Consider the following 20,553-nt stretch of genomic DNA (forward strand, 5'->3'; position numbering starts at 1 on the left):
GAGTGTCCTTTTAAAGGACTTAGAAGCTGAGATAACTTCGGGTCACAACCTAAATATATAAGACTATAAGAGAACAAAAAAAATCCATATCAGTAGTTAAATTTTGTTGGGTCTGATAGGTTTATTTGCATGAGCAAGCACTCGCTCAAAGTGCTAATTTTACCCATACTAACACTTTTATTAATTCAGTAATTCTTCTCTTGTGACTAGAGGGCTGTCCTGTAACTCCTGGCTTTTCAAAAATCTGGACCTCTGCCAGCCTTAATAATTACAAACGTATCTGAAAGGAACAAAAAATCACTGGGTCTGAGGTTAAAGTTGGGGACATTAAGCAATCCAAGTGCTGAGCTTTAAATCTCTCTGTTGTGCTTGGTGTGTCAGGCGATGTTATGCTGAATGAAGGATCCATTACAAGGATAACGGGGAACTTGAATCACTACTATACACACAGAGAGCCAGGATTAGTAAACATATGGGGAGTTGTTGGTTTTTTCTTTCCCCCAACAGGTGTGAAAATCCCAGCTTTGATTCACTAGGGCACTTTTCTATAAATGACTTCTGATGACAGTGATGCCTTAGGAAGCCCCTGTCTCATGCCTGCCCTTATGCTCTGTTACTCTGGCCTGTCTCAATGAATTTTCCTGGATGATGAACTCTCTCAAACAGCAGATGTGAGTGCAAAAACAACTCTTTTTTCTGAGTTGTTCTTCAGACAGATCAGGTCCCTGCTTCAGCGTACAATGCAGCCCCACAAGCCTTCGTGCTGGCATAACCACGGGGAGAAGGCCGGCTGGCCAGCAGCAGGAGGCACAGCCAGGGTAGAGGGAAAGGGGCTGCCACGGCTCCATTGGGCTCAGCAGCATTGCCACTGAATGCCAAGCCATAACTCTGACGATGTGACACAACTCATACTTATGCCCTCTGATCCTACTGTCACCATGTTCATGGCATCTACATGGGCTCACTTTAATAGTACAGATGGGGGGGGGGGGGGGGGGGGCACGGATCTTGTGCCAGGTAAAGAGCTATTTTTGACTGAAAGTTAAAAGACTAATTCAGATTTGTCTGCCCTTTACACTACGTGACCTCAGTTCTTAACCTTCTTACCAGCATTGAAACCTACCATAGTCCCTAATCTTTAGCTGTTAAAAAGAATTGCAAAAGATGGGGATGATAAATTTACCTTTAGTTACTTAAGAAATAGCCCTGATTCACAAAATTGCAGAGTGGCAACCAGCCTTTGCTGAAGGCAAGGGAGGTTGTTGCACCTAGGAGATTTTTGGAAGCCAGGCCACTGAACTGAGGATTTAAGCGTGAACGCAGAAGAACAATGTTAGATACCTCTTTTAAAAGTGTTAACAGCTTGGCTCTCCATTGGCAAATCTGCCAAGGCAGAAGACAAGCAACAGACATGTGGCAAAAATGAAACTAAGGACATGATGGGACAGTAAGACTTGGGCCACTAAGAAGGTGTGAGCACAGGCATTACCAATGCTGTGACTGACACTCTATGAGCAATGACTAAAGTCTTTGTAAAGTGGTCTCTGGATGGATTTGTGGCATATTTCAGTCAAGGAAAGTAGGGCTGGTAGCTGTGACCTGGCTTTCCTTTCCCTCATTTGGAGTTTTCACTAATTGCCTAGGCACAAATTCCCTAGGTGACAGAGTGAATGCTGTCCTCCACAGGGATGGTTCACAAACCCCTGACTGTTATGAATCCAAAATGTTTTAGAGTAGTTTAACATGACTTTCCTGAGAGACAAAAGCTAGACAAAAATATTACTTTCTTCAAGCTGAGAACTACAGGACTGGAAATCTCCCTGATCTGTAACACAGCTGCTGGATTTATAATTAACGGGAAACTCCCTATGAAATCCGAAAGGGAAAGTGATTTGAAAACTCTTACTGAGAACTCAAAACAGGAAAAGGCCAGAAGTCTAGCCAAGTAACTAGCTGTGCTGCACACTTGGTACAGATTAACATACTTTACATTTCTGTGTTGGGCACTTGTACCTCCCTTAGAGGTCGAGGAGATGAAAGAATAATTCACAAAGATGCAGCTATCTGCATGAGAATATGAACCTTGTTTTACCAATGGCTTGCAAACCCCTTCAGACTCTTGAAGGCTGCCCCTTTTGCTTCCACCAGACAGTATTACAATTAGGTCCATCAGGCAGAGGTGAGGCCACACACTGTCACTTCAGTTCTTCAGCTGGGCTTGGACCTCTCACTGGGTGCTACTTACCTGCACTGCTCTGATAATGAGCCACCTGGGATTACATTGCTTTTAATGCATATTTTCACATATCAGACCTGCTCTCTCTCAAACGTTACACCAGTGTCCCGTCTATACCTGCTCTCTAGGAGTTATTGATTCTGCTGTACCAAATAAATCTGGAAGAAAAAAAGCTTCTAGTGTTGCTAAGCCTGGGAAAAACAGCAGAACATTTTAATACCCGGTGACTCCTGTGGCAAAGGCAGTATTGTCAAATGGGCAGATTCAGCTGAGCTGCGCTCCATCAGCACAACCCCAGATGCAGGGTTCCCGATGGCAGGAAGTTCACCAGAGCAAAGGCCATGCTGGAAGAGGCTTGGCCTCCAGCCAGCATAGTCCAAGTTGAGAGAAACACCGAACAGGAAGGGGATGTGAAGAAAGGATCCTCCAGCTTCTCTGGTTCTGTGCCTCTCCTGGATTTAATTATTTAACATAGTTTTGCCACCAGTTGAAAAACATTTTTTTTCTTTCAAATCTTCCCCTTGAAATGGTTGCAAGTCCTGAATTATATTAAAACAACTTACCACAGCAAAGGACAGGAATAATCAAAGCAAGTCAATACCTCCTTGCAGGCAACTCTCCAGGCTTCCAGCTGGGAAACCCAGGTGAAATTGCAGGAAATGACAGTTCCTTATGTAGCCCTTGTGGCTGTCCCCTTCTGCTTGATGGAGCCCTGATAATGTGAATTTGGTCAAGGCCTTCAGTCAACCAGGTACAAGTTTGTGGTCAGTGCTGACCTCACATAATTAATTGAAGATTTAATTAAAAGAAGAATATGTTCACATTTATTCCAGGAAGATATCAGTCTCCATCCTGTAATCTTGTATGTTTCCCCTGGTTCAAGCAAGCCACCCTAACCAACAGAGAAACTTTGCAAATGCAGGCTCATGGGAAGTTGTTTCTATAAAGCTCAAACGAGTCTTACAAATGGTGCAGCTAAGAACAATTGAGCTCACTTCTGTACCTTGTTGCTTTGTCGTCTCACAAAACTGATGGGTGAATCTCAAAACATTTGCAAGTTATATAAGTTGGTCAAACCCCTGGAGCCTCCAATAAACTTACATGACAGAACTCATGAGACTGAAGGAATGGCAAATATTCTCCAGGGTGTCTAACTGGCAGTGTAGGAAGTTATCACCTATAGCACTGCACTGGAAGTGACTGTACACAAAGCAGATTTTGTGGACAAAACCACCATCTGCTCATCCTTACCTTCAGTGCAAAGGTTTAACAGCTCCACCTAAACCATTGCTTCAATGTTACTCAACTTATGCTTCACTGTAGCAGACTGGAAAACAGGAGTTGGACTGGTATAACATGAAACGTGACTATAATAATATTCACTCAGGGCAGTAAAAACAGTTAAGGGAAATAAACTCTTAAACAATTCAGTTAGGTCTGCTGGAAGATGTCTCTCCAAGCCTTATATTTCTAATTGGGTAGGAAATTTCTGAGCTTTTATTCAGGCTAATCTCACTCTGCAGTCAGCAGGAGCTTGCCTGCGTAAGGTCTCTGTATTTCACCCAGTGCATCTTGTATATTTGCTTGTGATCCCAGCCAGCACAGAAAAGATGAGCAAAAGTTAAAAATAGACAACCACAGATTTGCTACTGGAACATTTATGAACTATGCAGCTTGGCCAAGGATCAAGAAACTTTCTAGCTTTTTTATATTTTATATACATTTGTGTCCTGATCCCTTCTTGAGACAGCACAGTCCTTTTTTTTTTCTTTTCTGCTTTTAAATCATTACTAGCATTTGTTAAAATGCCTCGTTGTATACTGGCAGGTATAATGATCTTTTCTCCCATCTATCCCACATTTGCACTAGCATCAAACAACTGACTTGGTCCAAGCCACACCTGCCCTTCCCAGCTTGAGAGCATGAGTCCCACAGCATTATTTTTAACTGCTAAGAATTGACTGTTACCTCTTTTCAGGCCTTCTTCTTTCATTTGTTTCAAAGGGGATGGACCAAACTCCTCCTCCACAGGCCGGAACATCCTTTTGACCAGGACACTGCTACTAGAAAACACACAACAGGGACCATGTCACAGTAAAACTGTGCTCCCAGCAGGAGAGGAGACAACAGCAGCAGTCATGACTCACTTGGTACTCTGGCAAAAACCCCACTAGCTACTCAAGTAGCACCAGACCAGAAACTGCAAGGATTTAGCTTTTGATGCTTATCTGAACTCTCCAGGCCTCTCAAATTGCCCAGACCGACTGTCTGGGACAGGTGACAGGAAAATACGCTCCAATGTTACACACTATTTTGAAAACCCCAAAGGCCCTTAACTGTTTAAATATTGAGGGAAGGAGGGTGGGGAGGAAGAAACAGATAAGTAAGGAGCTGAACCCACATTTACACATTGATTCACCTCCTCTCTGGGGTCAAGGAGACAGCCTCAGGAAACACCAGCAATATTTCTAAAATCTGAGACCGTACAAGCCAGCGAGTTCAAAAGGAATAACATACTGGGCCAGATCCAGCCCAAAGCTGCAACGCACTCCGCCAGGGAAGCTGAGGGCTCAAGGCACTACGGCTGCCCCCTCCCCTCGGAATAGCTCTGGCAGGACTCGGTGTCTCCTTTTACTCTTGGAGGAGAGAACTGAAGGCAGTGTGCTTGGTGCAATAAACCCCTTTGTTTCTCGAATTCCACAGTGAGCCTTATAAAGTACATTAGCTGCATAAAAGAAACAAAAAGGGCCTCGTGTTTTCAAGTCAATGTTAGCTGCAGGTGCCTGGCCACTCCCTACCACAGGCCAATTTTGCAGGTTTACATGAGTGCAGTTGTCTTACTCCAAACTCTCAGATTTGAGGGTGCTCACCTGGGATTCAAGCAACTTATAAAAGTATGGGGCTTGCACACATTACAGTTAATACTGGCTGAACTTCAGCCGCACATACTAAAGCCCTTATTTCATGACATCTCTATTTTAGGGACTTTCTGCAATTCTTCCAGTCCCTCCAAAGCCAGATAGGGGGTGCTCCCATTTCCAACCTCCCCCCTTCCCAGGATCTCCTGTTCTCTTTCTGCCTTTCTCTTCTGGCGCTTGGGCATTTTCTCTGCAGTTCCTGTATTTGTCGCATACACACGTGTGCTGCTAAACAGCTTCCAGGAACGGGGTGAAGTTCAGTGCTTCACTAAAAAAAATCCTGGTTTTTAAATTATTTGAGAACCCTTATATATATAAAAGACACTTTATTATCAAATATATTGTCCTGTCCCTGTATTGAACCTTATGGCTCCTTAAACTGTTTTACTTGGAAATGCAATAAAAAATAGATATAAAAAGCAGCCAGTTCACATGAAGGAAAATAAAGTTACCATAAGATAAACCTCCCTCTACCAGTTCTACATATTATCCACCTACCGTTAGTGATGGGAGAACATGAGGGAAGGGGGAGAAAGGGGATCAGTTTTATCTGATTTTGTGTTTTGTGCCTGCTTTCTATGAGTTTGAACTGCTAACTGCAAAGCTTGTGAAACAATGCCTTACCCTTCTCTCTCATCATCTGTATTATAGTAAACCTAGAAGAGTTGAAAAAAAAAAAAAATTATTCCCAAAATTCAGACAGACACCTGCTTAACAGAATAACTTCAAAAGGGAGAAAAGACAACAAGTGGTTTGAAGTTTTTCATCTGTTAAAAATACTTTTCCTTCTATAAAACATAAACATCTCTAGTTCCAATTGTGGTCTGGAAAAAGCGTGGCTTTGAAAAACTGCTGTTGAATATCATCTACTGGAAATATATCAAAGCATTTTGACAGACATTGCCCTCTCCCCTGGTTTATATCATTTTCCCAATTGTTTTATAATCCTCTAAATCAGATCACTACTCACCTAAATTACCCCTAATACGATTTAAGCCACAACACTCACAAGCTTTTGTATGTATTTAGTACTGTCTGAAAATCTAATTAAACTATAAAGACCAACATTAATCTATGGACCTAATGGAAATACAATTACTAATGGTACAGCTGAACTTTTTTGCACAGGCTATGGGCAGAAGTGCAAGTCCAGACCGTTGTTTTGTGTAAATCAGTACAGCTCACAGTCACTGGGACCAAATTTACAACAGCAGCAAATGTGGCTAACAGTAGCAGGGGAGGCACAAAATCACAGTCTGTTGTCAAAGGCTTTACAGAACAGTCAGCCAAATTCCTCACAACGTGCCTGCACTGCAGGTCCGCACCAACAACTGCACCAGCAGTCCAGCTGCTGAGTTACTGTGCAAGTGCGGGGTGAAGGCAGGGCACCAGAGCAAGGCATCTCGGGCAGATTTCCAGCACTTGGGCTGGCAAGACTCAGAGCACACTCGGCTCTCAATGGGAGCCTTCACTTCTGAACCTGTACAATGAAAATAGCTCCGAGGTGCGTGTGTGCAAAGCTGAGGTCTGTAACTCATTCTATGACCAGGACCTGAAAGTGGCTACACTTTCGTAATAAAACATTCATAAATAATAAATTATTGTCATAATAAATCATTCTTATATTAAGTAATACACAAAACAACTTAAAAGTTCAGGATAGCAAGAATGCTGATACTGCAACCTATACAGCAGTAAAAGACAGGGCTGAACATTGCCTAAGAGCTAGCAAACTGGGATATCTTCCAGTTAGTTTAGAAAATTATTTACAGGATTACATATACTAAGGAATGCTTCCACCTTCTCTGTTTTGAGACAAATCCACATTCTGGTTTGAAAGCCATGAGGACAGAAGGTACCCAGCACTGATACGTGAGTGGGCGTCTTTCCAATTTTGGAGAGTAAGTCAGTGACAGCTGTGATTGCAATGTCTGCGCTCTTTGTGCTTTGCTCTACCATAGTTATCACTGCTTTAAAATAAATGACAATTCCAACACTCAGTGTCATTTAATCTGCGTTATTTTAATATTTTGCAGCAAGATGCATATAAAATTTCCTCATCTACTATTTGTCTTTATAAACACATGCATAAAGGTCTTATTCTACTCCCTGAGATGTTAATAAATAACAGGTTAATATTCAAAAAATTGTCAGAGCTGACCCTCCAATTCAGGTTTGCAATTTCCCAGCAAGCAATAAATTAGGTCTTAGAAGAGTCAAGTCAGCAAAGACTTCCTCACACTTACTGGTGATAATGACTCCATGACTTCTGCAATACTAAATATTAACATTAGCATGATAGATTTTTACTTTGTAGAGTGAAAATATTTTCTTCCGAGGAATTCCCAGATCTCTAGGTGATGCCGACAGAAAATGGGCAGTGGTGTTTAGTGACCTCTACACATGCAAGAAGAGCTTGGTCTTTGTTTTCAGTTGTCACGGGGAGGGGGATCTCTGCTACCACAAGGTGGCACTTCATTTCATCAAGCCAAATAGCACATTCAAAACCAGACTTTCTTTCAGTCACAAATCAACCTTCTATTTCAAAATTCTTGATTGTTTGTTCCATTATTTCTTCCTAGCAAAAGAATAGCAAAACCATAACAAACACAACCTAGTCGGTTGTTAATTAAGTATAATCTCCTTTTTCGCACCCAGAACTCGGAAAGGCACTTGTCTCTTTTAAGGTCTTTTTAAAGTGACTTGCCAAGAGCTGCATTTACCAAAATGAGAGCTGAAACAAGTGGCCCCCAGGAACAGTGATTTATTTTCCTAAAACCTGCCTCGGAGCACACGTGGCCGGATGGTGGGTGGGCACCAGCTCATCTCATTTTCATTGCCTACCTGTCCAGTTCTTTGTAGGTTTCCAAAGTGAACATCCGGTATGAAGAGAACTGGCTGGGAATCCAGGTCAGCCATTGTTTTGAAGAAGGTGATATCGCTCTTTTTTTGCAGAGGGAGTGCACTCAACTTCCCTTCAGCTGCTAGGAGGATCACAAAGCGACGTGGTTACGAGAGGAGGCATGTTAAGGGTGACTTAGCCCCAAACCAGAAAGGCCCGTCGTACTCACAGTTATTACATGAGGCTTGGGATGCCTGGCCTTTGCCTTTCTTCCTGTTCTGCTTCCTCTCTTCGTCTCGGATTTTCCTTTCCGCTCCCTGATGCAAAAAAGACAACCCACAGATATTATCCAACGAGGAACCACTGTGAGCATCGTACTCTGCGATGCCTGGAACTACAGTGACAGACACATCAGAAATGCTGAAACAGAAACTGGTTATCCCATTACAGATAAATCTGTCCAGATTGTTGGGAACATGCCAGCTTTGGATCGATCACCTGTGCCCAAAACTCAGGCTGGCACATCCAGCAGCCCCCAGGGCTGGAGACAGCAAAAGGAACATATCCACATGCTGGCTTGGAGGAGACGGGATGGACGGCCCAGGCAGCATGCAGTCTGTAGCAGGGCTGTGGCCACCACAACTTGTGCAAAGGGCATCCCGAGCCCAGCGCCTCTGCAATGGACAAAGTGCTCAGGCCAAATACTTTGTGTATGTACTGACGTAAAACACCTGCAGGATTGCTATCATCTTAGCTCGTGTCTGTGCTAATCTTTTCCCTAAACTCTCCTCCACCCACCTTGTCTGAGGGTGGCATTGCTCCACTGTGGCCAGCTTTGTAGAGGCCTTTGAGATTTGCCAATGCAACAAGGCTACACTGACAGCTTGCCAACAGTGCAAGGGCTCTTACAGAAAAATACAGGGATTTCAAACAGGGAGAAGCCCTCCAGAAATTGGAAAGCAATGTAGCACTGCCCTATTAGGCCCCAGGAACTCCTGGGAAGTTGCAGGCTTCTGTTATGTAAATACACTCTCAACAAGTTTAGAAAATAAAACTTGTTATTGACATAAAAAGCAGCAACACCTCCTTTGAAGTTCTCCTAATTTACTTTATAAATATGAATAGTCATGTTGTGAATGGTATTAAAGATCCATATGCTCCCAGACAGTCAGCATGCAAAATTCAAGATTTTTTTCCAAATTAAAATTAGAAGTTTCTTTAAAAGAAAGAGGGGAGGGGGAGGGAGGTAAGGAAAGCCAAAAATATCCACTCAAGACGCCAAAATTCACGCATAAGCCAATGAACCAAGCTTGAAAAGAATGCAAGGAAAGATGTTCTCCTGGCTGTGATCTATCAATAGACTTCCAGAAGTTGAAAGAGGTGGAGGAAGCAACAGCTCTTTAAAAAACATGAAGGTGTCTAACGGAAACATTGCCTCCAGACCCAGGTCCCAATCCATTTGTCACTGCCCTCAACCACAGAAGCCAAGGGAGTCAGAGTCGTGCCCTTATCAAAATTGTTTCTAGGGGTACATTTGTATCTTTAAAGGCCACCTGTTCTTTCACAGAAAGGAGAAAAATATGCCTCACAGCCACTGCCCTGCAGAAGGCACATCCCCGAGAGCCCTGTGCTGCAGAAACCGGCTCTGCCAGGCAGCCGCAGCCCTACCTACTGCTCAGTGCTGCTGCTCCGCTGCTCGCAGGTAGCGGGATGAACCTTGAAAGTCATTTCGCACACGGCAGCAAGCGTGAGTTTCCTCTCAGGAAAGCAGAAACTGAGGAGGACTCAGACTTTTATACACAGTAAAGAATATACGTTTTGCTGATTTTTCTTTGATATTCTCTGTAACTATGAACTTGGTAAAGCTTCACAGCTTTGTCCTCATTCATTCAAGGCAAGACACCCCCAAGTCCTCTGGGGTGCAGGCAATATCTAAGCAGGGCAGCCATGCCCGCCCACCAGTGCTTATTTGTGCCAGAGCCACTTTACAAATGCGGCAACTGCAATACCCACAAAACTACCTACCAGCCCTTCTGAGCGAGGGGCGTCCCACGTGGCACAGTGCAGGGGCAGCCAAGCCTACATGATGTACGACATTGTTGTAAGTGCTGAGACAATGGACCACAATAAGATATTTGCATATCAGAGCATTCCTGCTGGACAGTTTTCACAGCTGAGCCATCTGACCCATACCTAATAAATCAGAGTTTGTATATCTCTTCAGGACAGAAGAAGAAATAACCCTCTCATAGGGCACTATAAATTAGGCTCTGACCAGTCAAATAATTGAATGAGTTTTTCATTTTTTCATTGATGTTTGAACTTTGTATAAATGCAACGAGTACCTCTGCTACTAACTATTAGCAAAACGTAGCCTATGAATTTCAGATGATTCAAAATACTTTCTTTTCTAGGTCTTCACCTCATTTAAGCTTATGTCTTGCATACTAGCTCCAGCCTAACAAAGCCCTTACCATCATAAGGACCACTCCCATCACCATTATGAAGCTCATACGTACACCTGTTTCTAGTTCAAGGCCAAAGTATTCCACATCTGGTGGCCCAGGCCCATAGACTTCAGCTGCCTTCGCTCTAAAGCTGAAGATTAATAGGCAATTAGAGTTGCTCAATACCCTATGATAATCCATTTTCTCTATGACAATCCATACTGAAGACAAGAGGGCAGGAACTGCATATATTCCAAACACCACGTAGTTTTTCAGATTAAAGAAAATGGGATTAATTTATTTGATTTTGGAACAATGTTATGGTATTTTCCAAGGCAAATGCTTCTGCTTCTTTTCAGCAAGGCTAATCACATGTAGAAAATCAAAGTATCTCTGAATCCCGAGTTCCTTCATACACAGTAGCTAAAGCATCTTGCATAAATATAAATAGGCCTGGTAGCAAGTTTCCCTGACAACCTACTTAAGGAATAAAAATTATAGTCTTATCATAATGCAGCATCAGTGATCTGTACATGATAAAAAGACTGCAAGGGCAGAGAGAATTAGCACTGAAAAACAAGATGTGCACTGTAACAGTTGCTTTGAAGATTGCCTACTGGAAAATAAACAGGGACAAAAGACTGGAGAATGAAAAGGGAGCAAGCACACGATTACAACCTTTGCAGCCTTTATCTCCATACATTTGTGTCACAAAGCACACATTGGATCTGAGTTGGTGTTGCTCTCTAGTATATATGTAAATGATACTAAATTTAAGCAACTGCCTGAGTAAATACTAAATATATATAGTATGTACCACTTAGCTAAATGCAGTTTTATTTCTTCAGGGATACTCTTTCCACAACAGCTATGCTGTGTTTCAGCTGGAGGACATTAATTTATCAGCAAATGTTTTTTGGAAAAACTGGACACCTCTACGTGTGATTTATCTAAGTTAATATACAAACACATCTACTGGTCCTAAAGAGGCACCATCACTGCAGAAAAAACATTTGTAAGAACACTGTCAGGCACAGAAACATTTTTTCTTCCACGTTTCAAACTAAGACACATTTCAGTACTGAGGCGGGAGGAATTTACTGTGCAGTTCCTCTGATCCAGATGATTGTAATAAATCAGGCACTTTTCTTATCAGCTTCTCTTTGGGGTTGTCAGACTGGGGCATAACAGTGCGATTCACAATTTTAAAATGTATAAAAATTATTATATGTTTGCTGTTTTTTTAAAATGGCTCCATAATACTTCTTTAATTGATCATGACAAAGAGGTGGGCAGTAATTGTCTCAGCTCCACGGCCTTTCCCAAACAGGCAGCAATCCCTGTCTTTGTCACTAGAGGGCAAGTCGCAGGCTCCCAGAGAAACTGAGCCAGGGACCCTCCACCTAGCACAGCCTCAACCAGTGCCAGGGTTTATTTTGGCATCTTGGTCTTGGAAAGATGAGGGTACCCAGCCCCACCAGCTATCTTCCTCTGAGCATGACGAATCCTCCCAGTGCCACCAGCAAGTGGACATTCTCCAAACATTTATTTACTTACAAAAGCACCACGACAAACGGATGTCGGTAAAGATACAGCAGCGTAAGTGAGGGGAGAAGCAGGTCTCAGTCTCTTTCCAAGTGCCAATTAGCACAAACTGTCATGTGAATTGACCTCAATAATTTTCATTCATTTTCATTCATTCAACTCATTTTCAGCCCTGCATTAAGTTAAAAAGCTCTGTGTGCATGTATGCATGTATACATTTATATTATACAGATATATATCCCATTATCAATACTCGTGAGCCCTCCAGTTCCCACTTTCAATATAGTTTTGATGTGGATAACGCTTTAACTGTCCCTGTGATCTTTTCTTCTACTTTGAGACAGTTTTGATTAAAAGACTCAACATCCATTTCCTGCTTTCTAGTCTGGATATTTGAAGTACCAATTAAGCCAATAGATGCAATGAACATGTATTATTCAAAATCTCCACCAGTTGTGTCTACAGGTCACCCTCGATGAATTTGTGCTCTGAATTTCCTTCCTTTTTTTAAATAATTCAGATTTTTCTAATTGCTTTTCAAAAACAGGTAGATGAAAACGACTTGTTACTTTGATATTTACTGAGCTTTTAACATCCAGCTGTAGCTTCAAATCTCTAAATATTTGACATTCAAAGTTACAATTAAAAGCATAACATTTTGACTGCAAGAAGACCTCAGTGCATACATTTACATTCATTACTTTCAAAGTTTTTGCTCCACTAACACAACTGACTGATTAGCCCTCAAGATCCCGTTGTCAAGATAGCAACAAGGGAATTAACTGAAAAAGGGGAAGGAGCAACAGCACAGAGACCTGGAACAGTTGAACTCTTACCCTTCCATTAAAAAGTTAATGCTACATGTTGCCTGGGGCATGGCCTTTTGCCTTTCTTTTCCCACCTGTAAGATGGCAAGACTAATTTGGATAAATTTCCAAGTCACTTAAATAGATGTAGGCTCCTGAATCCCTGAACCTTGACTAGAATCCAGGCATCAGCTCCCCCCTAGAAGATCTTTCCCACCAGGGATAAAGTCATCAGCTGGCAGGTGTTAAACACAACTGAAATGTGGTCATGTTCACATCTAAGAATCATCACTGAGATAACATTTCTGAGCAACTGTTTCTTCTCAGTGATATATACAACTGACCATGACACCATCAGACTCATTATGGCATGATCTATGTTTTGGTGCTGAAAAACCTTACCAATTCTCACAAAGGACTGGGGAAACCCATTGTAAAAGAACTAAATTTTGCAAGAAGGAGTGAGCAAAAAAAGGGGAAAAAAAACAGTTACTGAACTACAAAATGGGAATGGCTCATATATTTTTGCAGTTTACTTTTAATAAGAAAATCCTAGCAACATAAAAGTCTCATTGAAGATTCCAAAATAACGGTTTGTAATCAAGCGAGGGGAAAAAAACCATCAGCAGCATCATTGGGACTCGGTGTTTTCCACTGTATCATAAAAGAGAGCTTAGCAGGCCTTTCTGAAAGGTGCATTCCTCTATCAGAGACCTCTCCACAAAGTTTACACATTACCTATCCTGGCTATTAGAGCCAGAAGGGATAACATCATCAGACTGGCACTTGCGTAAGCCTATGGTCAGCACTGACCTTCCAAGTAGAGATCTTTACTTTTATGCTTTCTATGACTTTTTTGATATTCCTGTATGATGACCTATAATACGTTGTCCTTAAACAGTCCAACTATTGCTCACAAGCTGAGGAATCAGGGCCAAAAAGGCTGCAAAGCAGTAAAATAATTACATTATAATCTGTTAGATTTATGATATAGCTGGTCCAAATTCTACCATGAAACACAACTCTTTAGGGAAAGAAAAAACATTTAATTAGGTCTAAAATACAGCAATAATAAACTGTCTAACGAGGTTCCTCCTCTATCCATGGTAATTGTTCTTTCCACTTACCTTGTCACAAAAAACCTTGATCTGGCAGTAGGCTCGGTGGATGGGTTTATTGCTGCGGTTGTTGTAGCTGTACGTATCAATCTGAATCATCAAAGGAAGCCCTTTTACTCCTTTTTGTGAGGAGAAGTCTGTGCTTAAGCAATTCACTGTGATGAAAATCTGTGCGCCAGAGAGATTACTTTTAAAAAGTGGTGCAAACAACTATTAAACTTCTGAAAATACATGACAACAAATGGGAAAATAAAAGCAGATACCCCACCCCCCCCAAAAAAAGATTTTAATTCAGCTACAATCCACACTCTGGCAATTCACACATTTATTCTCTGCATCTGTCCTAAGTCCAGCAAAGATGCTCCCACACTAGGAAGAAGGACAAACTTTTAAGGCATGTATCAATGCTTCAGTTTGGATCAGGAGCTCACATTTGAAGTGAATCATTTGATTGTCCCAACTTACCGTGCTTTGGTTCGCACCAGAGAGCTCAGAGTGCATGAGCTGGATTCTTTTTGGAAGAGCCAGACCAGAAGATGCGTCCTAGGAGCACACCTCACATGTTCCAGCTGCTAATAGCTGCTCAGTCTGTGGGAACTGACTAAAGATAATCTGAGATAAAACTTCCTAAAATGTGTCTCACGTGGATATCAGGTCTTTAGCCCTGACTTGTTTCACTCTACAAACCTGCTCTGTATGTTTGCACTATCTGTTAATATAGACATAGGAAGATCATCTTGCATCGTCCTTTCCAGCCATATTTTGGTCTGGCTTGTTCTTCTGACAGCTCACAATTTAAATTCGGTGTGGCCAAAGAAAAGTCCTACCCTTCCTCCCACCCCCAATTCTCTTCACACTCTCATCAGCAGTACCTCTTCCTCCATCCCATCAACAGATACTCCTGATCTTCACTTTAAGGGTCCTTCACTATCTTTCTTCAATTTCAAAAATCCATCTCATCCTGTCTTTCAAACTGGGAAGCAGTTTCTCAAACATTTATAAAACTGCTCCCTACCTCTTCTCAAAAGTCCCCCTTGCCATGTAGAATCCACGCAACTTGACACTGCCCTTGGTTCCTGGCAAGCCCTGCCTCCCTTTGCTTCAGAAACCCATCTTGTGCTTTCCTTCTACACCCACTTACATCTATTGATAGCCACTAGTCACCTCCCGCCCTCTAACCTCCATCGGTACTACGGAACAAGGTGTGCCTCGTCTGCCATGTGTTTGTACAGCACCTGGCAGATGGGTCTGCCACCACCAAGTATCCCATGGACTATTTTGATGCAAAGCAAGCTGTAATCATGAACTGAAATATCACTGGTGTCTTTCAGTCAGGATAGCGTGCATGAAACTTGAGAGATGAAACTGGATTAAAAATCCTATTGTTCTCCCCAGTGATGAATATGTGCATTACATAGTAATTTGGGCCAATTCTTTATTGACCTGATTCTACTTTTCACTTTTCTCAGTTTAAAAAACAACAACAACAAAACCCCAAAACTGTGAACTAAGGAAAAGGACAGAGAAAACTGCCGGTATGTATTTCCTGAACCAGGAGGGTGCGAAACCTGCTCCAGCAGAATAAGCACACTCAGGAAGGAAGAGATCTGCGGGGTCTCTCCAACAGACCTGATGCACACCTCGCCGGGCAGAGGAGAGGCCATCAGGCCCCTGGGATCTGGGAGGATTCAGGAAGGGAGAGCATGAAGGAACCCCTCCCTGATCCACAAGCAAGGAAAAAAAAAATAGTTTGAGTGACCAGAATACTAAGAGAAAGGCATCTTTCTCTCCATCCCTAAGAGAAAGGCAGCTGACAATAGAGAAGGGCTCCAGTGGCTGGTGGGGGAATACTTTACCCTAATGGCAGAAGTTAACATTACAGTCAGGTTTTTTACGATGGAGCCAGAGGAGCTTGTTTGCCTGACTGAGCTAATGGCACCTCCGCATTTCTGCTTCTGATTGTATCACAGAGCTGCATTTACAAATGAAATAGTTGAACTTTAACTGCGGGGAGAGGAGGGAGGCGGGGAAGGGCCCTAGGTGAAACTCTGATTTTGAAGCTGATAGTGTTATTTCTGTTTCAAATTACAGCTTAGTCTCCTCCAGCTCCAAAGGTAAGTGTGGATACGGGTGCATATGCCTTTGAAATATGATGGCCTGAATTTTCATTTGCCTTCAGACTCCTACAGTGTCAAGGCAATGCTTTAAAGTGTGTGTGAACACAGAGCAGCAGAATGAGGTCTGGCATAAAACAGAATCTGGCCTTACTGTATTTTAGCCCATACTTCTGCACAGGGATTTTCCAAACTGTATGTTCAAATGTGAGAGGGGACACATCTACCTATGCATTTTTCCTGTGTATCTACCCAGCAGTTTGTGCATCTACCACCTTTGCTGCACACTCAGCTGAGAAGTAAAAAAAGACCTTGTCCCACCTTAATCAACTACAAGCACTGTGTCATCTCTTCCACTGCCTCCAGAAACACAGAGCAGAGTAGGAGTGGCTGGGGAAGACAGACTTTATCGTTTCAAGATTCCCCATACAGCAATAACAGATTATTCAGCATGAATAATAGATTGATGCTGTAAGATTCAATATCCTTGTCCTGACACTGTAATACATCAGGATCTCTCTGAGGAGCAATGACTGTACATTCATGCGCGTGAAGTGTACTATACTTTCTGTTATATCATCTGCACCTCACAGACAGACAGATAGATTCGAATTAACACAGATCATTTATTTTTGGGAAAATTTTCTGTCTCCACACAATCTTCTATTAGTTTTCCTGTAAAACACAACACTGACTTTGGATTTGGAAAACATGGGGAGTGTGGAGAGGGAAGGGAAGGGGAAGAGGGCGTAAGTTGTGTTACTTGCATTGATTTTAGAGGGTTTTTTCCTTTGCATGACTGAAGATTTGCACTAGTTTTAATACCGTGGTGCAGCAGGCTGCTGTGGTGAACAGGACCTGGGGAACCGTCTGGACAGTCCCCTCCTCTCTGCCCCTGCTCTGACCAGAAACCTTCGCCTCCCCAGGCAGTGGCCAAGGAATGCTGCCTGCTCTGAGCAGCAATGATTTCACCCGCCTGTCCAAGCACAGCCTGCTTTGCCCTTTACAGCCCTCATTTTCCCCTCCTTTTTAGCTCCTGTCCGTAATGCAGGTACTCCCACTCTCAATGAGACAAGGAGCAAAACAACCCCACAGGCAGCCACAGAAAGATGAAGTCCCGCTCTACATCTCTTGGAAGACACCCAGGTGTAAGATCCTCCTTGCTCTGGTCTCTTGTGTAGTAGAGTTACATGGTTAGAAAACGTAGAGTTAAGTAGAAATGACAGTAGCAGCAGTAGAAATCACTGCTTTTTTTTCCCCAGGGCCCTGTCTACACTTGACTTAGAACTATTTTAATGGATGTGACTATGGCTGTACCTGAATTCATTTACAAACTTTTTTTTTCCTGTGCAAACTGAATTTTAGCAATGTTTTGCTATCAGGAACAAGTTTGGGTTGTTGTTATAGAGATGTCTTTTTTTTTTAATGTCAGCATATCTTAGATTAGAGCAATTAATGACAGAGTTCCACCCATCCAGTCTCCAGCTCAGGCATGCCATTGGCAATGAAAATCTAATTTGGAGAAACATTTGGTGCCTGAGAAAGTTTCAAAAGTGGCCTAAGATAACGACAACTCCTCTGTTTGTTATAGAGCATTACTAGAAAAAGCACTCTCTCTTTCGGGGAAGGCTCTCCTCCACAGTGTAGCTGTTATTATGTGAATTACTGTTTGTTAAACACTGCAGCATAATTAGTGATGTACAAGACACAAACACAGTAACCTGCCTTAAGAGAAAGCAAGGCTCAGAAATGCATTTCCCCTTTTATCATCTCATCCAGCCAACATGACTCCTGCTGCAGTCTCTCAGCTTATATGCTTTAAAGGTCTACTGTTATGAAACCTCTAATATAAGCCTTTTATTACTATTTACATTTCTGGCTCCCATTGTTTCAGAAAGAGCCAAGAGCAGAAGGGAGGGAAGAGTGTGTTACAGCACAAGATCAGAAACGTAAAGCAATTTCTCTACTGAATACTGGCAATACGTAGAATCTATGCCGGGGTGATGGGTCTTGACAAAATCCTGTTTTAAAGGGGTTCATCCATCTGGACTGCAACAACAAAGAGTTAAATGCCTTGTCTCTTAAATGACTAACATCAATCCCATCATTCCTCGTACACACAGAAAGTGTGGTTTTATAGTTTCTCCTGCCAGCCATTACCTTATAAATCCCATACAAAGGTAAGACCTTTGTTTTATTTCAATACAAATGTCTCCAGCAAATGTTTACACTACTCTTTTGAAGCTTCCTCAACCCACACCACACCCCAGCAACTACATAAAAATGCCATTTGCCTTGAATCCCAGATGCATACTTACTGAACCATTTGTATACACTGAAATTTCAACATTATTTGCTACCACGGGTTAACTCTTCTTTAATAGATACATGTATGTGTGCATGCATGACATATATATATTAAAAAATATATATGCAAGCATAGACACACAGACATGGTTTATTAAACCAGTTACCAAGTCTAATCCTACGTAATTTCTGGTACTAATTCCCCCAAATAAAGTATCTTCCTCCAACCTTTAAATTTTGAGTAGAGAAAATATTAATTTCCTCCCTAATGAAATGAAATTTGATCTAAGTTAGAAAGGAAATTAATAATTAAGAACAAAATAATTCTTATACTAGTCAAAGCTTGTCCTAAGTACTGCCAGCAATGTTAAAGAAATATGGATTGTTACAATACAAATCACTGATAGACCGTGCTGCTATCAGCTTGATTTTACAGTTGTGCCCACTGGAATCATAGCTAACCAGCCCACAATGTCTAAGAACCTAATCCCGCAAATCACTCACTCATTGAAAACACAGCTTATTACTGTATGCGCTATGCCAAAACTCATTAAATAACTGGAAAGGTTCCCAGAGGCTTCAGCATGCTTTGGATTAAAGATCTACATTTCAGTTAAATATAGCAGGACAATGATTGCATGCAAGTATACACAACAACTGCACAGCACACAACTACTGTACACACAAAAAAGCATGTACCAGCACCTGCCTGAATAACATATCCACCAACATGTCTGTTTACTGCATGTCCAAGTTGCAGCGCTTTGCAGAAATCAGTAATTTCTTGATATCACTGAAAAGTATTTTTTTGTCTGCTTTAAGATGACATTTTTCTTTAGCAACTGTTCACTGAAGTCACACGTTTTAATTTAAGGTTAAAAAGTGCTTTCCATAAAAATATACAATTAATGTATTGTTTCAGAGGTAACATCATCCTAACCATTTTAAATTAGCAAAGTATTAATCAGAGAGAAGGCATATCTCAAAGAGTTGGTATGATTTATGACAAAGATACTCTCCTTTGACCAGGAGAGTTCTGGTTCTTAATTATCTTTCTTGCAAACTAACTTCTGTCAGCAATAAGACTGCAAGCAGGCAGATGTAGGTCTATCAAAAATGAAGTTGAGCTCTCTGTTCAAAAACCTCCACTAGAACTTTGTCAATCAGCCAGATGCTGCAGCAAAATCTTCTGTAGGGCAACAGCAAGGCAACTAACTACCTTCTAGCATATCATAAAAAGACTTTTAAAAGATGGTTAAAAAGTCAGCCAGTTCTTGTTAATTGTTGTTTGTTTCCTCACCTTTTTTTAAAGAACTCCTTTAAAAATACCAAACATAGCATTCAGGTTCAACCAAAGGGAGCCAACAAATCACCTTGCCCATAAATGCTGCATATTTATATAGAGAAGTAAATAAAGGAGTGAAACGAAGATGGACTGTACAAAAAGTGTTCTTCACTTCCTACCCCTGCTTCCTTACTGCACAGTATTTTTGTCTCAAGGAAGCATAAGAAAGAGTTTGACATGGCTGTAGACCCTTCCCCTCATTTCCCTGTGTCCTGCTCTGAACCACAATCCCCACGGTGACCTCTAGACAACGGCCCCAGCAGAAAAGGATGCTGTTCTAGAAAAGCATAAGGATGTGCCAGGCCCAACTCTGCTCTGCCAGAAGGCAAGGGGACTGCTGTTCCCGAACAGATACAGCAGAGGAAATGCTAGCAGAGTGGTGTTTCTGACTGGTGCTGTTCCCTTAGTCCATGGAAAGAAATGGCGAGATTATTCCACAGCTCAACATGTGCTGTACAAGATTCCCTCTTCCATTTACTTGTTCTGCCAAGCAGCAGTCGGAAGATGAGGGACCGAGCATGAGGAGCTGGAGCCAACACCCCAGTTCTCTTCATGTTGCTGAAGCAATAAAGAGAGGTCTCTGCCTGTACTGTCTGAATGCCTGTTTCCTCTGCATGAGATCCAAGATGCTGCCTTACAAATCCTTAGCAGACTCACTGTTAACAGGCAGATTCTGGCTGTCACACCCGCGCTGTTATACCCTTATCCTGAAGGGCTTCCAGGAGGAGGGTACTGCTCTGCTTGCGTGTGGGAGGAGAAATCTGGCTTTAAATCAGCTGCCCTCCAGGTGGAGTAGGAAAGTGAGAAATCTGATGCTCCAGTAAGTCTTCCTAGATGTGGATTCAGTCTTCCAGGAGAGACGGGGATATTTGGTT

General features: G+C 42.1%; 1 protein-coding gene across 1 annotated transcript in view; it reads right to left on the bottom strand.

The window, feature by feature from the left end:
- The window catches only part of GRHL2 (grainyhead like transcription factor 2), a 65,607-nt gene that overhangs the window by 9,586 nt on the left and 35,468 nt on the right, over positions 1-20,553 (bottom strand). Inside the window, exons 9-13 of the mRNA XM_072851147.1 lie at positions 13,922-14,080; positions 8,226-8,313; positions 7,999-8,138; positions 5,779-5,810; positions 4,205-4,299 (exon numbers count right to left, since the gene is read on the bottom strand). Of these exons, the coding sequence (XP_072707248.1) occupies positions 4,205-4,299; positions 5,779-5,810; positions 7,999-8,138; positions 8,226-8,313; positions 13,922-14,080 (514 nt within the window). The remainder of the gene's footprint in view (positions 1-4,204; positions 4,300-5,778; positions 5,811-7,998; positions 8,139-8,225; positions 8,314-13,921; positions 14,081-20,553) is intronic.

The sequence above is a fragment of the Ciconia boyciana genome, chromosome 2, assembly GCF_034638445.1.
Source record: "Ciconia boyciana chromosome 2, ASM3463844v1, whole genome shotgun sequence".
Taxonomy (NCBI): Eukaryota; Metazoa; Chordata; class Aves; order Ciconiiformes; family Ciconiidae; genus Ciconia; species Ciconia boyciana.